This window comes from Aquarana catesbeiana, linkage group LG03 (assembly GCF_042186555.1).
Source record: "Aquarana catesbeiana isolate 2022-GZ linkage group LG03, ASM4218655v1, whole genome shotgun sequence".
In the NCBI taxonomy this organism is placed as follows: domain Eukaryota; kingdom Metazoa; phylum Chordata; class Amphibia; order Anura; family Ranidae; genus Aquarana; species Aquarana catesbeiana.
Genome location: NC_133326.1, coordinates 663,096,486 through 663,118,599, shown reverse-complemented (window position 1 = coordinate 663,118,599; position 22,114 = coordinate 663,096,486). Strand labels below are relative to the sequence as shown.

General features: G+C 42.9%; 1 protein-coding gene across 3 annotated transcripts in view; it reads left to right on the top strand.

Moving 5' to 3' along the window:
• LOC141133431 (venom factor-like) overlaps window positions 1-21,799 on the top strand; it is a 681,995-nt gene extending 660,196 nt beyond the window's left edge. For all 3 annotated transcript variants that reach the window (XM_073622818.1, XM_073622817.1, XM_073622816.1), the window contains one exon: window positions 21,555-21,799. In XM_073622818.1, coding sequence (XP_073478919.1) covers window positions 21,555-21,696 — 142 coding nt within the window. In that variant the 3' untranslated portion in view covers window positions 21,697-21,799. The remainder of the gene's footprint in view (window positions 1-21,554) is intronic.
• Window positions 21,800-22,114: the final 315 nt, after the last annotated feature.

Sequence of the window (22,114 nt, the reverse complement as noted above, 5' to 3'; positions counted from 1 at the left end):
CCTTGCTAAAAGGCATAAATTGGGATAAAATATTAGGAACAAAGAATACGGAGGAGAGATGGGTTTGCTTTAAGAGCATATTAAATAAGGGCATTAGCCAATGTATCCCATTGGGTAATAAATTTAAAAGAGCGAACAAAAATCCTGGATGGCTTAACTCCAATGTAAAAATGCATATAAAAGCAAAGGAGAAGGCCTTCAAAAAATACAAGGTTGAGGGATCATCCTCAGCATTCAGACTTTATAAAGAATGCAATAAGAAATGTAAGGGTGCAATTAGGACGGCTAAGATAGAACATGAAAGACATATAGCGGAGGAGAGCAAAAAAGATCCCAAGAAATTCTTTAAGTATGTAAACAGTAAAAAAGGGAGGACAGACCATATTGGCCCCATAAAGAATGAGGAAGGACATCTGGTTACAAAGGATGGGGAGATGGCAAAGGTATTGAATTTATTCTTCTCCTCAGTCTTCACGAGTGAATCGGGGGGCTTCAGTAACCAAAACTGCAGTGTTTATCCTCATGACACAACACAGGAAGCACCTACATGGTTAACAGAGGACGGAATTAAAATTAGACTTGAGAAACTTAACATTAATAAATCACCGGGACCAGATGGCTTGCATCCGAGGGTACTTAGGGAACTCAGTCAGGTGATTGCCAGACCGTTGTTCCTAATTTTTACAGACAGTCTATTGACTGGAATGGTACCAGCTGATTGGAGAAAAGCCAATGTAGCACCAATATTTAAAAAGGGCCCAAAAAACAACCCTGGGAATTACAGACCAGTTAGCCTAACATCAATAGTATGTAAACTCTTGGAGGGGATGATAAGGGACTATATACAAGATTTTAGTAATAAGAATGATATCATTAGCAGTAATCAGCATGGATTCATGAAGAATCGTTCTTGCCAAATCTATTAACCTTCTATGAGGAGGTGAGTTGCCATCTAGATAAAGGAAGGCCCGTAGACGTGGTGTATCTGGATTTTGCAAAAGCATTTGACACAGTTCCCCATAAACGTTTACTGTACAAAATAAGGTGCGCTGGCATGGACCATAGGGTGAGTACATGGATTGAAAACTGGCTACAAGGGCGTGTTCAGAGGGTGGTGATAAATGGGGAGTACTCAGAATGGTCAGGGGTGGGTAGTGGGGTTCCCCAGGGTTCTGTGCTGGGACCAATCCTATTTAATTTGTTCATAAACGACCTGGAGGATGGGATAAACAGTTCAATCTCTGTATTTGCAGACTATACTAAGCTAAGCAGGGCAATAACTTCTCCGCAGGATGTGGAAATCTTGCAAAAAGACCTGAACAAATTAATGGGGTGGGCGACTACATGGCAAATGAGGTTCAATGTAGAAAAATGTAAAATAATGCATTTGGGTGGCAAAAATATGAATGCAATCTATACACTGGGGGGAGAACCTCTGGGGGAAGCTAGGATGGAAAAGGACCTGGGGGTCCTAGTAGATGATAGGCTCAGCAATGGCATGCAATGCCAAGCTGCTGCTAATAAAGCAAACAGAATATTGGCATGCATTAAAAGAGGGATCAACTCCAGAGATAAAACGATAATTCTCCCGCTCTACAAGACTCTGGTCCGGCCGCACCTGGAGTACGCTGTCCAGTTCTGGGCACCAGTCCTCAGGAGGGATGTACTGGAAATGGAGCGAGTACAAAGAAGGGCAACAAAACTAATAAAGGGTCTGGAGGATCTTAGTTATGAGGAAAGGTTGCGAGCACTGAACTTATTTTCTCTGGAGAAGAGACGCTTGAGAGGGGATATGATTTCAATTTGCAAATACTGTACTGGTGACCCCACAATAGGGATAAAACTTTTTCGCAGAAGAGAGTTTAATAAGACTCGTGGCCACTCATTACAATTAGAAGAAAAGAGGTTTAACCTTAAACTATGTAGAGGGTTCTTTACTGTAAGAGCGGCAAGGATGTGGAATTCCCTTCCACAGGCGGTGGTCTCAGCGGGGAGCATTGATAGCTTCAAGAAACTATTAGATAATCACCTGAATGACCGCAACATACAGGGATATGTAATGTAATACTGACACATAATCACACACATAGGTTGGACTTGATGGACTTGTGTCTTTTTTCAACCTCACCTACTATGTAACTATATGTAACTATGTAACTATATGGAGTACTGCTAAAGGTTTCACCCTGTCCCCTAGACCCCTCACATTCCAACTGGTCAGAACAACTTGTTTAGCCATAAAGCATTCAAACATATGTATACAAAGCATGAGTTTGAAAGGCATTTATAATAAGCACTGCATTCTCTAGATAATCATCCTCAAAGTACCGGATATGGCGGTATGTAGTAGGCAGTCTCTGATCAAAAAAGTGAAATCTGTAAAATAAAGGGTTAAGCAAGACTAGGACCAATGAACCAACTGGGTTCCAAGTAACACAGAAAAAAAACAGAAATAAAAAAACTGTAATGTGCACAAAGGACTCTCAACTGGGGGGCTAAGTTCAGTAGTCGGCTTTGAAGAGCCATTAGGCAACAGGCCTCGTATAGTGATCATTAGCATGAATGACACTAACACTCTTTGTGAACATAGTCTTCCGCCTTGGCAGGATTTTCATATTCATATTACCAATCAAATCTCATGAAGATAGTAGTGGTACCATTATTACATATGTGAAAAAAAATTATGACATTCAGGTATTTTTGCGCCGTCTGCTCAATTCTTCCTGCAGGGATCTTTCTTCTCTATCCAGCCACTGCATCACCATTGCAGGTTATTCAAAAAAATGCACTTTATTTCTGGCCACCACATGCAGGCGAGCCGGATAAAGCATGGAGTATTGTATATCCAAGGAGCGAAGTCTCTTTTTAACATCATTAAACTGAGCCCTTTGTTTTTGCACCTCAGCCGAAAAGTCCAGGAACAAGGATACTTTAGAGTTATCTATCACCAGGGCATCACCCAAGGTACCTGCCTTAGACAAGATAATATCTCTATCTTTGTAATGGAGCATTTTGAACAGAAAGGCTCTAGGGGGATTTCCCGGAGGCAAAGGCCTGGAGGGAACCCGGTGTGCGCGCTCCACCGCAAACATAGGAGAGAATGATTCCTTCCCAAACTTTTCCAGTAGCCAATGCTCAATGAAATCGACCGGGTTTCTCCCCTCCATTTTTTCAGGGATGCCAATGGCTCTAACGTTTCTGCGAAGTCTATTTTCTAAATCATCAAGTTTCATGGCGTGTTTAGCCACCATTAATTGCTGTGCATGCAACTCCCTCTGCATGAGGGCCCAATCATCCTCTATGCTAATGCGCCCTTCAATGGCGGATGTACGATCCCTTAATTTCTGCATGTCCTGATGCATAAAGGACATTTCAGCTTTCATTCCTTTAACTTCTGTGGCCAGAACAGTAATAGAAAGATTGCAGGAAGTGACCGCAGAGAGGATATCTCTCAGTTTGGGTTCAGGCCCAGCCGAGCCTGTGGCTTGGGCCTTGTGTGAGGCTTGGGACATGGGTGGATTACTCACTGTGTCCCAGGGCAACACCGGTGCATTCGGATCCTCCAGGGGTACTGTATCATCTGCCTCCGACTGTGATCCACTACGGCTCTCCGCCCCGTTTCCAAGAGCCTCCGTTGAATCCCACATGTCATTCTGGGAGAACAGTTTCTGCACTGCCTCCCTGTGCTTCACTGCAGCCGACTTCAAAGCCGAGCCGCCATCTTGTGTCTCGTGGTCCGGAGCCGAGCGGGCCACAGAGCCATGTTTAGGCATCTTCCAAGCCACAAATAAGTGCTGCAATAGCCAGTCGGGTGTGAAAGGTTTCACTGGGGAGCAGTCTGACACTGAAATCGGTTGATCGGCGGTGATGTCCAGGATAAAAGAGAGGATCCTCGGCGGAGCTCACACTGAGTGCGACTGACTACATCCGCTGCCAAGCCACGCCCCCCACGTTCTTTCTTTTTAAGGATGTTCCAAACAGTTGATTTGGCCACACCTAATGTTTTTGCTATCTCTCTGATGGGTTTGTTTAGTTTTTTTCAGCCTAATGATGGCTTGCTTAACCGATAGGGACAGCTCTTTGAAACTCATATTGAGAGTTGACAGCAACAGATTCCAAATGCAAATAGCACACTTGAAATGAACTCTGGATCTTTTATCTGTTCCTTGTAAATGGGATGATGAGGGAATAACACACACCTGGCCATGGAACAGCTGAGCAGCCAATTGTCCCATTACTTTTGGTCAGCTGTGTGAAGTTGGCACCCCATGTTTGTAAAACCTGAATAAAAATATACCATTTGTTTGTGCCGCGTTTGTGCTGATTTGTGCCGCAAAAATGAGCGTTTGTGCCGGTTCGGTTTCTGAGATATTAAACATTCAATTTAATGCAAGCCCCTCCCACTTTACACCCCATGTCCCTGAATTTTAAAAACAAACGTGCCATTCGTTTGTGCCGCGTTTGTGCTGGTTTGTGCCGCAACAATAAATGTTTGTGCTGCTTTGGTTGCGGAGATATTGTGCGTTACAGTTGCTGCAACCCCGCCCACTTTGCACCCCATGTTCCTGAATTTTAAAAACAAACGCGCCATTCGTTTGTGCTGCGTTTGTGCTGGTTTGTGCCGCAAAAATAAAAGTTTGTGCCGCTTTGGTTGCAGAGATATTGTGCGTTATAGTTGCTGCAACCCCGCCCACATTGCACCCCATGTTCCTGAATTTTAAAAACAAACGCGCCATTCGTTTGTGCCGCATTTGTGCTGGTTTGTGCCGCAAAATTAAATGTTTGTGCCGCTTTGGTTGCAGAGATATTGTGCGTTATAGTTGCTGCAACCCCGCCCGCTTTGCACCCCATGTTCCTGAATTTTAAACACAAATGCGCCATTCATTTGTGCCGCGTTTGTGCTGGTTTGTGCTGCAAAAATAAATGTTTGTGCCGCTTTGGTTGCGGAGATATTGTGCGTTATAGTTGCTGCAACCCCGCCCACATTGCACCCCATGTTCCTGAATTTTAAAAACAAACGCGCCATTCGTTTGTGCCGCGTTTGTGCTGGTTTGTGCCGCAAAAATAAACGTTTGTGCCACTTTAGTTGCGGAGATATTGTGCGTTATAGTTGCTGCAACCCCGCCCACTTTGCACCCCATGTTCCTGAATTTTAAAAACAAACATGCCATTCGTTTGTGCCGCGTTTATGCTGGTTTGTGCTGCAAAAATAAATGTTTGTGCCGCTTTGGTTGCGGAGATATTGTGCGTTATAGTTGCTGCAACCCCGCCCACATTGCACCCCATGTTCCTGAATTTTTAAAAAAACGCGCCATTCGTTTGTGCCGGGTTTGTGCTGGTTTGTGCCGCAAAAATAAACGTTTGTGCCGCTTTAGTTGCTGAGATATTATGCGTTATAGTTGCTGCAACCCCGCCCACTTTGCACCCCATGTTCCTGAATTTTAAAAACAAACATGCCATTAGTTTGTGCCGCGTTTGTGCTGGTTTGTGCCGCAAAAATAAATGTTTGTGCCGCTTTGGTTGCGGAGATATTGTGCGTTATAGTTGCTGCAACCCCGCCCACATTGCACCCCATGTTCCTGAATTTTAAAAACAAACGCGCCATTCATTTGTGCTGGGTTTGTGCTGGTTTGTGCCGCAAAAATAAATGTTTGTGCCGCTTTGGTTGTGGAGATATTATGCGTTATAGTTGCTGCAACCCCACCCACTTTGCACCCCATGTTCCTGAATTTTAAAAACAAATGCGCCATTCATTTGTGCCGCGTTTGTGCTGGTTTGTGCCGCAAAAATAAATGTTTGTGCCGCTTTGGTTGCGGAGATATTGTGCGTTATAGTTGCTGCAACCCCGCCCACATTGCACCCCATGTTCCTGAATTTTAAAAACAAACGCGCCATTCATTTGTGCTGGGTTTGTGCTGGTTTGTGCCGCAAAAATAAATGTTTGTGCCACTTTGGTTGCGGAGATATTATGCGTTATAGTTGCTGCAACCCCACCCACTTTGCACCCCATGTTCCTGAATTTTAAAAACAAACGCGCCATTCCTTTGTGCCGCATTTGTGCTGGTTTGTGCCGCAAAAAGAAATGTTTGTGCCGCTTTGGTTGCAGAGATATTGTGCGTTATATTTGCTGCAACCCCGCCCACTTTGCACCCCATGTTCCTGAATTTTAAAAACAAACGCGCTATTCGTTTTTGCCGCGTTTGTGCTGGTTTGTGCCGCAAAAATAAACGTTTGTGCCACTTTGGTTGCGGAGATATTGTGCGTTATAGTTGCTGCAACCCCGCCCATATTGCACCCCATGTTCCTGAATTTTAAAAACAAATGCGCCATTTGTTTGTGCTGCGTTTGTGCTGGTTTGTGCCGCAAAAATAAACGTTTGTGCCACTTTGGTTGCAGAGATATTGTGCGTTATAGTTGCTGCAACCCCACCCACATTGCACCCCATGTTCCTGAATTTTAAAAACAAACACGCCATTCATTTGTGCCAGGTTTGTGCTGGTTTGTGCCGCAAAAATAAACGTTTGTGCCACTTTGGTTGCAGAGATATTGTGCGTTATATTTGCTGTAACCCCGCCCACATTGCACCCCATGTTCCTGAATTTTAAAAACAAACATGCCATTAGTTTGTGCAGCGTTTGTGCTGGTTTGTGCCGCAAAAATAAATGTTTGTGCCGCTTTGGTTGCGGAGATATTGTGCGTTATAGTTGCTGCAACCGCGCCCACTTTGCACCCCATGTTCCTGAATTTTAAAAACAAACGCGCCATTTGTTTGTCCTGGGTTTGTGCCGCAAAAATAAACGTTTGTGCCGCTTTGGTTGCGGAGATATTATGCGTTATAGTTGCTGCTACCCCGCCCACATTGCACCCCATGTTCCTGAATTTTAAAAACAAACGCGCCACCCACATTTTTTGCCGCTTTGGTTTCGGAGATATTGAGTGGTATATGTTGTCAAACCACATTGACTTTGCACCTCATTATTAAATCTTACATACAACTAGATTTATTTGTTAGCAGTTTGTGCAGATTTGTGGATATTGTACATGATATTTTACTTCACATGCGTAGTTTTGCCACCCCCACAGGGATCCCCCCTTTCCGATTCTCTAGTGCTGACTGGAAGAACAGACGGGGAGGGGGCGGGCACAGCTGGCTCTGGCTCTAGTGAATTTTATTTTTTAACCGCTTGCTGCACGCCGGCTTTCATATGACGGCCAGGCGGCGCGGCTCTAGTTCTGGGAGGGCGTCATATGATGCTCTCGCCTTCCCGGCCCACCAGGCTCGCCTTCCTGGCCCACTAGGGGGCGCGTGTGCGCCGCCGCCGGCAATCGCGTGCGCCCGTTGTGTCACTGGGGACCCAAAGCGTGTGCCCGGCAGTTGTGATGTTTGCCGGGCACCCGCGATTGCCCGGTAACACAGCAGGACAGTGGATCTGTGTGTGTAAACACACAGATCCACGGCCTGTCAGAGGAGAGATGATTGATGGTGTGTTCCCAGTACAGAGGAACACCGATCGGTCTTCTCCCCTTGTGAATCCCCTCCCCCTACAGTTAGAATCACTTCCTAGGAACATAATTAACTCCTCGATCTCCCCCTAGTGTTAACCCCTTCCTTACCAGTAACATTTATACAGTAATCAGTGCAATTTTATAGTACGGATCGCTGTATAAATGTGAATGGTCCCAAAAATGTGTCAAAATTGTCCAATCTGCCCACCGCAATATTGAAGATTGCCGCCATTACTAGTAAAAAAATAAAAAATAATAATAATAAAAATGCCATAAATCCTTCCCCTATTTTGTAGACGCTATAACTTTTGCGCAAACCAATCAATATACGCTTATTGTGATTTTTTTTTTAACAAAAATGTGGAAGAATACATATTGCCCTAAACTTTGGAAAAATTTAGTTTTTTTAAAAAAAAATTGGATATTTATTATAGCAAAAAGTAAAAAATAAGTTTTTTTTTTTCAAAATTGTCGCTAATTTTTGTTTTTATAGCGCAAAAAGTAAAAACCGCAGAGGTGATCAAATACCACCAAAAGAAAGCTCTATTTGTGGGGGAAAAAATTATAACAATTTTATTTGGGTACAGTGTTGCATTACCGTGCATTTGTCATTCAAAATGTGACAACGCTGAAAGCTTGAAAAATGGCCCAGGCAGGAAGGGGGTGACAGTGCCCAGTATTGAGGTGGTTAAATAAGGATTTTTCAAAAACCTGTGTTGTGTTTTTTTTTTTTCCAATAAAGGACTTTTTATATGGTGTTGTGTGTTTGACGGGCTGGAGCATGTTCGTTCGCCCCAGCTACATGCGGTCGTTCCTTTGGTTGCCTTCGACTGCTGTAGGTGCTTTTTGGCATAGTGTGTACAGCAACCTACTTAGGGTTTAACCAGGCTCAGCGAGCCGAAAGCTCATTATGTAATACTCACCTGGGATCAAAGCCCCCGCTGCGGTGCCGGTACACAGCTCCGGCTGGCAACATGTTGTCCTGGAGTTACTTACGGGTATCGTGGCTCTGGCCCTGTGATTGGCCGGAGCTGCGATGATGTCATTCCCGCGTGCGGGAGCTGCCAGTCATGACCTCCTTTTGAAACGGCATGCGCACGTCTCTTTTGTAATAATTATAATAATTCTTTTTTCTTGAAACTTGGCTTACCACACTCACAAGCAAGCACATATAACTTGCAACATAAAGCATGCTAATAGAGGCTCAGATGTGGCAAGTGCATTAAAATCTACAATGCTGCGGCCTGTCACAGACATGTTTACATGTTTAGAAATAAAACAATTTAAATATCAAATTTTATACGTCCTACCATAGGAATAATACTGAATTTCAAATTAAGTCAATGTAGTGTAAACTGTGCAATATTTTATGAAAAGCCACTTATATTTATTTATTGTAGACCCTGTTTAAGGCCTCATTCACACAGGCAAAAAATTTTGTACTATGCATCTGTATACTGCACGTGCAAATACATGGCTCCATGCACACAGCTGCATATAGGACTGTGTTTTTGCATTGCTAACAAATGTGCACAGAAAAAGCAACAAGGGTGCATCTGGGTCTGCAAATCATGCACGCTTTCCATATGTACGCATCTGTATTTGCCTAAACACACATATGCATTTAAAATTTGCTATACATTCTGGGCCTGCATAGTGCTAGAATGATTATCCCCTTAGCGCTGACCGTACGCACATATGACTTTAGGGGGTTATACCGGGATTATGCCTGCAGCTGCATGTATCACCCCAGTACCGTTTTTAAAGCGGGCGGTTGGCTCTTCGGGGATAGCAACCCATGCGGCTAAAAGCCGCTCGGCTGTTATCTGAGGAACCGGGAGGATACTACCCCCCTCCCGCTGCCTTTCACCACTCTTCCCAGGTCTCCCATCCCACCGGGAGACCCGAGCCATGATCCGGCACTTCCGCCGGCTAGAGTGAGACTGGAAGGAAGCCATAAACGACTTCATACTAGTCTCCTATGTGTAAACAACATCACTTCCGGTTTACTCGGCTGCCAATGGCGCCGTTTAAAAAAAAATAACAATATTCAGAATCCCCGTTTTTGACGATCTGAATACTTTGAAGTGCAAAGGAGAGATTTGGGGTCTTTTAGACCTCCGATCCCTCCATAAAGAGTACCTGTCACCACCTATTACTATCGCAAGGGATGTTTAGAATCCTTGTGAGTGACGACCAAAAAAAAATAAATAAGAAAAAAATTTTTTTTTTTTTTTGAAAGCGCCCACCCGTCCCTGCGAGCTCACGCAACAAAAACACACACGTCAGTCGCGCCCGCATATGTAAATGGTGTTCAAATCACACGTGAGGTATTGCCGCAGTCATCAGAGTGAGAGCAATAATTGTAGCAAAAGACCTCCTCTGTAACTCTAACCTGGTAACCGTTATTTATTTTTAAAGTGCCGCCTATGGAGATTTTTAGGTACCATAGTTTGTTGTCATTCCACTAGTTTGCGCAATTTTAAAGTGTGACATGTTAGGTATCTATTTACTCGGCGTAACATCATCTTTCACATTATACAAAAAAATGAGCTAACTTTACTGATCAGTTTTTTTTAATTCATGAAAGTGTATTTTTTCCTAAAACAAATGCGTTTGAAAGACCACTGTGAAAATACAGTGTGACATAAAATATTGCAACGATCGCCATTTTATTCTCTAGATTCTCTGATAAAAAATATATATATAAAATGTTTGGGGGTTCTACGTAATTTTCTAGCAAAAAATACGGATTTTAACTTGTAAGCAACAAATGTCAGAAATAGGCTTAGGCATGAAACGGATTATGTATGAACTGACAGTAAGTGCATATACACATTTGCAGTACAAAGATGCATATTTTGTGCACCTTTGTAAACTCGTATTTTGCAAATTCTGCTCATGCGTTGTGTGTTGAATTTAGGCCTCATGCTGTTGGTGCATTGAAAATAAAAAAAATAGTCACACAGTCACTTCAGCACATTGGTGTGCAAATGCAGAAATATTTACTGCCATGTGTGACACATTCTGAAAAGACTCCGCCCCCGAGCACTGGAGATCACCATTATTTTCTAAACACATTTTGCTGGGTGCATACCTAGAATAAAAGGTGTTTAATGTAACCTAATGCCCTTGATTACCCTGTGTGTAGACAGGAAAGGTTTAAAGCATTTCTGCATGTTACTACAATGATTTTACATTCTGGCTAACCCTGAACACAGGATGTTTACAGTACCTGGGGACATCAGTTATTAACACAACTAGTGTTGCCACCTGACCACTATATTAGGTTGTCTTTCTAGTTAGTGCTAGTATTGCAAAAAAAATAGTTTGTATACACACAGCAAACCCACAATCATCTATTCCAAATGTATTATTTTCATTGCAATTGCATACATTGAATAATTATTAATAATAAGTAAAATTAAAGATGTTAAAAATGAATTTACCCTGGATTCCCTGAGCTAGAAGTGAAACCATCAAGCAAAAAGTTGTTTGAGCTCCAATGCTGCCTTTTTCAGGGTACTATATGAAGTGCAGTGCCTGTACAGTGGGAGGAGCTTTACATTAAGGAAACCCAAGCTGAGTTTAGGTTCTGTATGTAAGCTTTATTAACAAGGTGTAAAGTCAATGTGGTTTGACATCATATAACGCACAATATCTCCGCAACCAAAGCGGCACAAACGTTTATTTTTGCGGCACAAACCAGCACAAACGCGGCACAAACGAATGGCACGTTTGTTTTTAAAATTCAGGAACATGGGGTGCAATGTGGGCAGGGTTTCAGCAACTATAACGCACAATATCTCCGCAACCAAAGCGGCACAAACGTTTATTTTTGCGGCACAAACCAGCACAAACCCGGCACAAACAAATGGCGTGTTTGTTTTTAAAATTCAGGAACATAGGGTGCAATGTGGGCGGGGTTGCAGCAACTATAAAGCACTATATCTCCGCAACCAAAGCAGCACAAATGTTTATTTTTGCGGCACAAACCAGCACAAACGCAGCACAAATTAATGGCGTGTTTGTTTTTAAAATTCAGGAACATGGGGTGCAAAGTGGGCGGGGTTGCAGCAACTATAACGCACAATATCTCCGCAACCAAAGTGGCACAAACGTTTAAAACAGGAGGTTATAACAGGGGTCATACTACCTGTGTAGTGTGTATATCTGAGTGTTGTCTGAGTAGTGTGTGTGGATCGTTAGTACTTGTGTATTGTGTACTGTATACTTGAGTATTGCGAGTGCACGTAGGTCTGCGACTGTTCTGCGATTGCACGTAGGTCTGTGAGTACCTGTGTATTGTCTTGTTGTGTACCTGTGTATTGTCCTGAGTATTAGTGCCAGGAACCTAGCTGTTAGGTAATTTGGACAGGGTAAAATCCCCAAATCCTCACTAAATTGAATAGGTACGATGCCCGGCGGGTGTGGAGAGGCAACTCTTTGTACATCTTACGGCATGTATGCGTTCCTTGATCATCCGATCGAGGGCGAATACTGCTGTGCAAAATGTAAGCACATTGTTTCCCTGGAAGTCCAGGTTCTGAATCTGGGGAAGCAACTGTCAGCACTGAGAAGTCCCTCCATACTAAAGGGGAGCCAGGAACGTACACGGCAGGTGCCGGCAGGGGCCAGCACAGAGGCGGGTGGAGACAAAGAGGTGCAGGCACTAGCAAAGAGTAGATGGGTGACAGTCAGGAGGGGTAGAGGGGGAAGTGCCAGAGAGGCCGATCCAGGGCTGGAGCATCCCAATAAGTACGCTCCATTGAGTGACATTGGTGATACCAGTCAGGGACCAGCACTGCTGGAGATGAGGGACTCTCCTAGCTGCCAGGGGAAGAACTCCTCCAGTGAGAGTGGGGGGACAGCAAAGGGAAAGGAAAGACAGATTCTGGTGGTAGGGGACTCAATTCTTAGAAGGACAGAGAGGGCAATCTGTAACCAAGACCTGAAGCACCGAACAGTATGGGAGGGGCTGGGGAAGACCCGGCTGTCATGGTGCACGTTGACACCAATGACAAAGTCAGAGGCAGATGGAGTGTCCTAAAGAACGATTTTATGGACTTAGGTGCTAAATTGAGGAAAAGGACCACCAAGGTAGTGTTCTCAGGAATACTACCGGTACATCGAGCCACACCAGAAAGGCAGAGGGAGATTAGGGAAGTAAACAAGTGGCTGAAGATCTGGTGTAGTAAGGAGGGGTTTGGGTTCCTGGAGGACTGGGCCGACTTCTCAGTCGGTAACCAGTACTATAGAAGGGACAGACTGCACCTAAATGAGGAGGGTGCAGATCTGCTGGGAATGAAGATGGCCAAAAAGTTAGAGGGGTTTTTAAACTAGGCGATGGGGGGAGGGTCCAGAGACAGTGATAGCCAGCGCGGCAGATATTCCAGAGGGTAGTATTGGGGGCATTAGTGGTAGGTTAACCAAAGCACAAAAACACAAGGTGAGTAGAGTAGCAAGTCCTAGTTGCGATCTTGAAACACCGACCGGTCTAAACTATGTGGCATGTTCACCAATGCCAGGAGCATGGCAGACAAGATGGGTGAACTAGAGATACTGTTGTACAAGGAGGATTTGGATTTTGTGGGAATTTCAGAGACCTGGTTCAACAGCTCTCATGATTGGCTGGCAAACATTCAAGGGTATACCCTATACCGCAAGGATAGAGAGGGTAAAAAAGGGGAGGGGTATGCCTATATATTAAGAATAATGTACAAGCGAATGTGAGAGATGACATCACTGAGGGAGCTAGAGAGGAGGTGGAATCCTTATGGGTAGAGCTCCAAAGGGATGAAGCTAAGGGGAAAATAATACTGGGAGTATGCTATAGGCCCCCTAACCTGAGGGAGGAAGTGGAGACAGATCTCCTATCACAAATTGGATTAGCAGCAAGGATGGGAAGTGTTATCATAATGGGGGATTTTAATTATCCAGACATAGACTGGGCGGAGGGAACCGCGCATTCATTTAAGGCTCGCCAGTTCCTTAATGTCTTGCAGGACAATTTTATGAGTCAGATGGTAGACGCACCAACTAGAAATAAAACATTACTGGATCTACTGATTACCAACAATACAGACCTGATCACAGATGTGGAAATACGGGGCAATTTAGGTAACAGCGATCACAGGTCAATTAGTTTCAGTATAAATCACACAAATAGGAAACATGAAGGGAACACAAAGACACTGAATTTCAAAAGAGTCAACTTCCCTAAACTACAAACCTTGCTAAAAGGCATAAATTGGGATAAAATATTAGGAACAAAGAATACGGAGGAGAGATGGGTTTGCTTTAAGAGCATATTAAATAAGGGCATTAGCCAATGTATCCCATTGGGTAATAAATTTAAAAGAGCGAACAAAAATCCTGGATGGCTTAACTCCAATGTAAAAATGCATATAAAAGCAAAGGAGAAGGCCTTCAAAAAATACTAGGTTGAGGGATCATCCTCAGCATTCAGACTTTATAAAGAACGCAATAAGAAATGTAAGGGTGCAATTAGGACGGCTAAGATAGAACATGAAAGACACATAGCGGAGGAGAGCAAAAAAAATACCAAGAAATTCTTTCGGTATGTAAACAGTAAAAAAGGGAGGACAGACCATATTGGCCCCATAAAGAATGAGGAAGGACATCTGGTTACAAAGGATGGGGAGATGGCAAAGGTATTGAATTTATTCTTCTCCTCAGTCTTCACGAGTTAATCGGGGGGCTTCAGTAACCAAAACTGCAGTGTTTATCCTCATGACACAACACAGGAAGCACCTCCATGGTTAACAGAGGACGGAATTATCTCCGCAACCAAAGCGGCACAAACGTTTATTTTTGCGGCACAAACCAGCACAAACGCAGCACAAACGAATGGCACGTTTGTTTTTAAAATTCAGGGACATGGCGTGCAAAGTGGGCGGGGCTTGCATTAAATTGAATGTTTAATATCTCAGAAACTGAACCAGCACAAATGCTCATTTTTGCAGCACAAATCAGCACAAACGCGGCACAAACGAATGGTATATATTTATTCAGGTTTTACAAACATGGGGTGCCAACTGCACGCAGCTCTTTTGGTCCCTTAAAAAGTGGGACCAAAACTGTTGTAATTCCTACACCGTTCACCTGATTTAGATGTAAATACCCTCTAAAGCTGAAAGTCTTCAGTTAAAGCACATCTTGTTGTTTTAATTTCAAATCCATTGTGGTGGTGTATAGAGCCAAAAAGATTAGAATTGTGTCTTTGTCCCAATATTTATGGACCTGACTGTATGTTCCATCATTGGAAACATGTGGGTGGGTTTTGGTGTTGGTGTTGGGGGTTTAGATGGTGCCAAACATATGTGGTGGCAACCAGATGAGGAGTACAAAGACAAGTGTGTGCCCCGCCCATATCCAAGCATGGTGGAGGAGCGGGGGGTTGATGTGGAGGTGTCATAGGGGAGGTATTACTGTGCACAGGGGAAAGGGCAATACCAGAGGCGCGGTACCCACTTCCTGAGGGCCGGACACCATCATAGGGCGGTAGCTGTCTGTCTGTCTTGGATTTTGACCCCTTTTCTGGCTTTTTGTGCACATACACAATACAACTTTTTCGACACATTTCCTGCTCTGTCCACCCTTCTTCATGAATAGCTTTTGCAACTTTGAACCAAGCGTCTGCTGTTTGCAGCAGCCCGTGGTCCAACAACAAACCTCTTTTCCTTTTCAAAAGAGCATGCCATTCATTTGGCTCTAGCCGATCACCCAAATGCATAGTGACCCCACACACGTTTGCCAATTTCTTCCCCTTCTTGACAGAATCCTATCCTTCTTGCTCTAATACCAAACCACAAGCCAAACTACCCTCTTTAGGTCTCTCTAACTTCTGCCCTGTCGTTAGCTATTGGGAAGTTTATGTGTCCAGGCTCAGGATTTGTATGGCGGTTTTATGAAGCTGTCTTGGACTCAAGGGTCCGACAATCCTCTGACTGTCACCTGTCCTCGTTCGGACCACCCTCCAATATATAACGCTACTTTGCTACGTTCTGTCTTGATGACTGGGATATTTATGTGTATCTGCTCAGGATTTTAGATGGGTCAGGAGTCTGTCCTGATTCAAGGGTCCGACAATTCCTCTATCTGTCACCTGGTACCGGTTCAGACCATATCACAGTCTCAAGTTAACGAAGACAAAATGGATAGAGAGCGAGAGGAAAAGGAACATCTACAGTGTTTGACTGCTGTGCAAGTCTCCTTACACGTTTCTTCCCAAAACGTAGACCAGCCACAGCCCTGTCCACCCCCGAGGTGGCCACAGGTAGGGGAGCGAGCCAAGTAATATGTGACCACAATTATTACTCTCAACAATACATTTAACAAACAGATAAGGAGTACAGTAATTAATCCAATTAATTCAATGCACCACTTCAAATGTCATCATATCATAATGGGGGATTTTAATTATCCAGACATAGACTGGGCGGAGGGAACCGCACAATCTTTTAAGGCTTGCCAGTTCCTTAATGTCTTGCAGGACAATTTTATGGGTCAGATGGTAGACGCACCAACTAGAAATAAAACATTACTGGATCTACTGATTACCAACAATACAGACCTGATCACGGATGTGGGCAATTTAGGTAACAGCGCTCACAGGTCAATTTGTTTCAGTATAAATCACACAAATAGGAAACAAAAAAGGGAATACAAAGACACTGAATTTCAAAAGAGCCAACTTCCCTAAACTACAAACCTTGCTAAAAGGCATATTTTGGGATAAAATATTAGGAACAAAGAATACGGAGGAGAAATGGGTTTGCTTTAAGAGCATATTTAATAAGGGCATTAGCCAATGTATCCCATTGGGTAATAAATTTAAAAGATCAAACAAAAGTCCTGGATGGCTTAACTTCAATGTAAAAATGCATATAACAGCAAAGGAGAAGGCCTTCAAAAAATACTAGGTTGAGGGATCATCCTCAGCATTCAGACTTTATAAAGAATGCAACAAGAAATGTAAGGGTGCAATTAGGACAGCTAAGATAGAACATGAAAGACACATAGCGGAGGAGAGCAAAAAAATCCCAAGAAATTCTTCAAGTATGTAAACAGTAAAAAAGGGAGGACAGACCATATTGATCCCATAAAGAATGAGGAAGGACATCTGGTTACAAAGGATGGGGAGATGGCGAAGGTATTGAATTTATTCTTCTCCTCAGTCTTCACGAGTGAATCGGGAGGCTTCAGTAACCAAAACTGCAGTGTTTATCCTCATGACACAACACAGGAAGAACCTCCATGGTTAACAGAGGACAGAATTAAAATTAGACTTGAGAAACTTAACATTAATAAATCACCGGGACCAGATGGCTTGCATCCGAGGGTATTTAGGGAACTCAGTCAAGTGATTGCCAGATCATTGTTCCTAATTTTTACAGATAGTCTACTGACTGGAATGGTACCAGCTGATTGGAGAAAAGCCAATGTAGCACCAATATTTAAAAAGGGCCCAAAATACATCCCTAGGAATTACAGACCAGTTAGCCTAACATCAATAGTATGTAAACTCTTGGAGGGGATGATAAGGGACCATATACAAGATTTTAGTAATAAGAACGGTATCATTAGCAGTAATCAGCATGGATTCATGAAGAATCGTTCTTGCCAAACCAATCTATTAACCTTCTATGAGGAGGTGAGTTGCCATCTAGATAAAGAAAGGCCCGTAGACGTGGTGTATCTGGATTTTGCAAAAGCATTTGACACAGTTCCCCATAAACATTTACTGTACAAAATAAGGTCAGTTGGCATGGACCATAGGGTGAGTACATGGATTGAAAACTGGTTACAAGGGCGAGTTCAGAGGGTGGTGATAAATGGAGAGTACTCAGAATGGTCAGGGGTGGGTAGTGGGGTTCCCCAGGGTTCTGTGCTGAGACCAATCCTATTTAATTTGTTCATAAACGATCTGGAGGATGGGATGAACAGTTCAATATCTGTATTTGCAGACGATACTAAGCTAAGCAGGGCAATAACTTCTCCGCAGGATGTGGAATCCTTGCAAAAAGACCTGAACAAATGAATGGGGTGGGCGACTACATGGAAAATGAGGTTCAATGTAGAAAAATGCAAAATAATGCATTTGGGTGGCAAAAATATGAATGCAATCTATACACTGGGGGGAGAACCTCTGGGGGAATCTAGGATGGAAAAGGACCTGGGGGTCCTAGTAGATGATAGGCTCAGCAATGGCATGCAATGCCAAGCTGCTGCTAACAAAGCAAACAGAATATTGGCATGCATTAAAAAGGGGATCAACTCCAGAGTTAAAACAATAATTCTCCCACTCTACAAGGCTTTGGTCCGGCCGCACCTGGAGTATGCGGTCCAGTTCTGGGCACCAGTCCTCAGGAAGGATGTACTGGAAATGGAGCGAGTAGAAAGAAGGGCAACAAAGCTAATAAAGGGTCTGGAGGATCTTAGTTATGAGGAAAGGTTGCGAGCACTGAACTTATTCTCTTTGGAGAAGAGACGCTTGAGAGGGGATATGATTTCAATATACAAATACCATACTGGTGACCCCACAATAGGGATAAAACTTTTTCGCAGAAGAGAGTTTAACAAGACTCGTGGCCACTCATTAAAATTAGAAGAAAAGCGGTTTAACCTTAAACTACGTAGAGGGTTCTTTACTGTAAGAGCGGCAAGGATGTGGAATTACCTTCCACAGGCGGTGGTCTCAGCGGGGAGAATTGATAGCTTCAAGAAACTATTAGATAAGCACCTGAATGACCGCAACATACAGGGATATATAAAGTAATACTGACACATAATCACATACATAGGTTGGACTTGATGGACTTGTGTCTTTTTTCAACCTCACCTACTATGTAACTATGTAACAATCTACATTTCACAGAACCATGCTCAAATTCCTCACTCTATTTTTTTCTTCCTCTTCAAACTGTTCTGGTTGTTGAAGTTGCGACCGACACCTTTCGGCTGCGTGTCCCCTCCTAACTTCACTTTCTATAGCCTGTGGCGACTTGCCAACCTCAAGTTTAACTGGATAATGTACATTTAATCTGAATACCAACACATCTGTGATCTCCGCTAACAAGGATTTGTAACCAAGAGCTTCTCAGTTATATCCTGACTCTACCACTTTAACCAACCCCCAGCCTCCTTCATGTATGCCAAACAACAGTCCGCAAACACATTTAGGACATGATATAATCAACTAACAACAAGATATGTGACAGCTGCAGTGAAGTACAGGATTACTCAAACTGTCACGGGATCCCCCACGCTATGCGTGTTCCTGACGCCCCCTCCTGGTTGCCCGTGCTCGCTGCACTCGTGCTTTGCCGCACAATTATTTATTCCCCCAGGAGAAGTTTAACCACGTCCTGATGCTTCCTCCTGGTCCCTATTACCCAGGAGAAGTTTAAACCACGTCAACTAATTTTCATCCGTGACTATATAAGCAATCCCTCATTCCCAACAGCCACCACAAAACACAGAACAACAAATCAACAAAATCAACAGAACAGAACAAAACAGATGGTAGATATAATTGCAGGTTCCTTAATTTATCAACAGACTTGAGGCAAGATTAATACCTGTCTTTGAGGGCCGCAGGAAGCCGCTATGGGGACAGAGGTTGACCAGCCACGGGTACAGGATAAACAGTAGACTAGATATACGAGATATCAAAAGTGTCTTACCGTTTTTAGAGGTGATCAGTCTCCTCCTGTCTCCATGTTGGCTTTTCTCCTGATCCCTTCTTGATTGGCTATCCCTTGGGACCCTAGCCTCGAGGCCCACGTTGGGCACCAAAATGTTTTGGATTCAGAACAAAAGTCTGATATTATTATATCTACCCCCAATCAGATTGTAGAATATATAAGAAGTGTACACTTCTGGAAATAATCTCCCCTGAGACAGACTCAGCGTGAAAGTCATTTCTGAAATTTATTTCCTCTTTTTCCTCAGCTTTTATACACTCTTGTCAGACAAAGAATAAGGCATATGCAAAACATATTATTGTGACAATATATGAGATTTTAACAGTTTCAGCAAGTTTAGCAATAAATCATAGGTATTATTGGGTATCTTGGTAACTTCCTTTCCAAGACGTTGGATGTTATGTTGATGTCATGTCTGTCTTGGGTGCAGTTCCCGGAAAAGAGGCACGGTCTTTTTATAATTCTTTGAGGTTCAGCTTCAAAGTGTGGGGGGGGGACGGACTAGCAGCTATCTGAATTTTAGAGTTAAGATTAACAAGCTAAGCAATGACACAATATTACATTTGAAATAGGCATTTTAGCATTTTACCTGGTACCTTATGTGACAACTTTATGTGACACCTTAATCACATCCATTACAGTACTGTCCCTACCAGACGAAAGTACCTGTCCCTACTCTGCTAACTCGCAAAGGCCCACTAGACCTGGGTGCCAGAGCCTTAAATAGGCTCTTCCTGCCCCAGGATGGCTTCCAGAGTAACATTGGGTGGCAGCATCCCATTGGATGCTTCCCCAATGACCCAGGAAACCATAGGGGAATTATATTCCTCTTGACTTACTCCCCTACTGCAATGTCGATATGGTGGATAAAGTAGACTGTACCTGTCTCTACATCAGCAGAGAAAGTGGTTACAGTGAGAGAGGATGGGTTTAATTTAGGATCAGCCAGCAGCAATGGGTAAGGATGGGGACCTTCTGTAAAACACCTAGTTTGAGGCCTATGTTTACCTACAAAATACACAATAGGCACAAGGAACATTACTTACCTACAGTGTGATGTGTCATTTGTGCATCTGTCTTCTAGTTCAGTACAAGTCTCCTCCCTCCTACCATTGCCGCCATAATCTTCTGATGCAGTCGGGGTTAATAGACTATTGCAGGCTCTCATCAAGAATGCTTACTATGCTCGCCTGTATTGCCCAGCTCTTCCATTCATAGAGGCCCTACTATAATTTTGATGAATGAAACATGATCTATGAATGGAGAATGGGCGGATGATTTAAAGGTCCACCTCTCTACCGCCCATTATTAGATCCTGTTTATTTTGGGGTTTTGTTGTTTGTAAACGTAAGCTTTAAGGAGAAAGTCTGTTGGAAATTCTGATAAGTCATATTGATAATAAAATATGTTTGTTCTTTGAATTCTGGATAGAGATCAGGATGGGTGGGCAGGTTTGAAAAGGTAGCTTTACAAGAACTATATAGACATGTACAGGGTAGGAGTCAGTCTGACAAGGAAAAAAAAAAGGATTCTAGCTCAAGAGAGAAGGTTCTAGAGAATTGTTTCTTCTCTAGAGAAGTCTTGGAGTTTTGCACAGTGTAGGTTTAAGAATCTCACTTGAATAGCAGTGACAGCAGTTACGTCAATTTTAAAAAGTCTTACACAAATCTGAAACAATTTGAATTATCTTTCTGCTTACCCCTTGGCTTCTCCAGGCATTGAAATTTACATGCTTGTTTAACTTCTTTGTGATCAATGGTCTTTATAAGTTGTCAGTGCGACAGCATTGCCTGAGAACTAGGAACATGTACAGGTGCACATTCCTAGCTCCTATTGCAATGTTATTTGACACCCTCATGACATGGCGCATTGTGTGTGGGTAATTACACAAGTGTATTGGGTTCATGAAGTGAATTAAGACAGCCCTACATACATTTTTATTCATAAAAGTAACATATATTTAGTGTGATCTTGTCATGAGTATTAATAATTAAATACAGTGAATTGACTTCTATTTCTAATAGAGTGCAGTAACAACATTCCCATATACTACATTGGGTTTCTGTCTCTCCTCTCAAGAACAGAATAATGGCATCAGCCTTTTTCAGCTGAATTACCCAATTATTTATTCTCAATTATAAAGGTCTCTGTCAGAGGAACTAAACATCATCCTTTTTCTTTGAAATAGTGATTGTAGTTGGGTGCAAATGCGAATTACAGAGGAGATATAACACTATTTCAAAGTCAGCATAGGATTATATTTGGTAGTTTTGGGTAGAGTTGACCATTAGCAAAACTTGTTTTTATAATTCTCTTTAGATACTCCTACATCATTGGAAAAGACACTTGGATCGAGTGGTGGCCAAACAACAGAGAATGCCAGGAACCGGAGAATGAGGAAATATGTGATATCTTCTTTTTACTGTCTGAATATCTGGAACTTAATGGCTGTGCATCATAAAGTGAACATGGAAATCCCCTGAACTCCTCTTCCCATTCCTTTTCAGTGTGTTACTACAATCCTGTCATGTTTTCTATGTCAATAAAACATTTTTTTTATGTTAGCTGTTATGTGTGCTCCACTGTTCATTTGTTAACTGTATTTCATTTGCAGTAAAACGGTTTTATAATCCAGTGTAACCATTATAGATATGGACCTTAATTCACCAAACTTAATTAACAGGGGGCTGTCATGAGTCTGCTGCAAGCAGGAGGAAGCATTTCCTCAGTCTTCTCTTTCCCAGGAATAAGATTAAAACATTGTCAATTTGTAACAAGTCTCCTAGGTGAAAAGCAGCAGCAAGGGCTTTTTTTCTTCAGGTATTTGTAAACACAGCCAAGAACAAGGCAGGCACCAGAATCCACATGATTGTTATCTC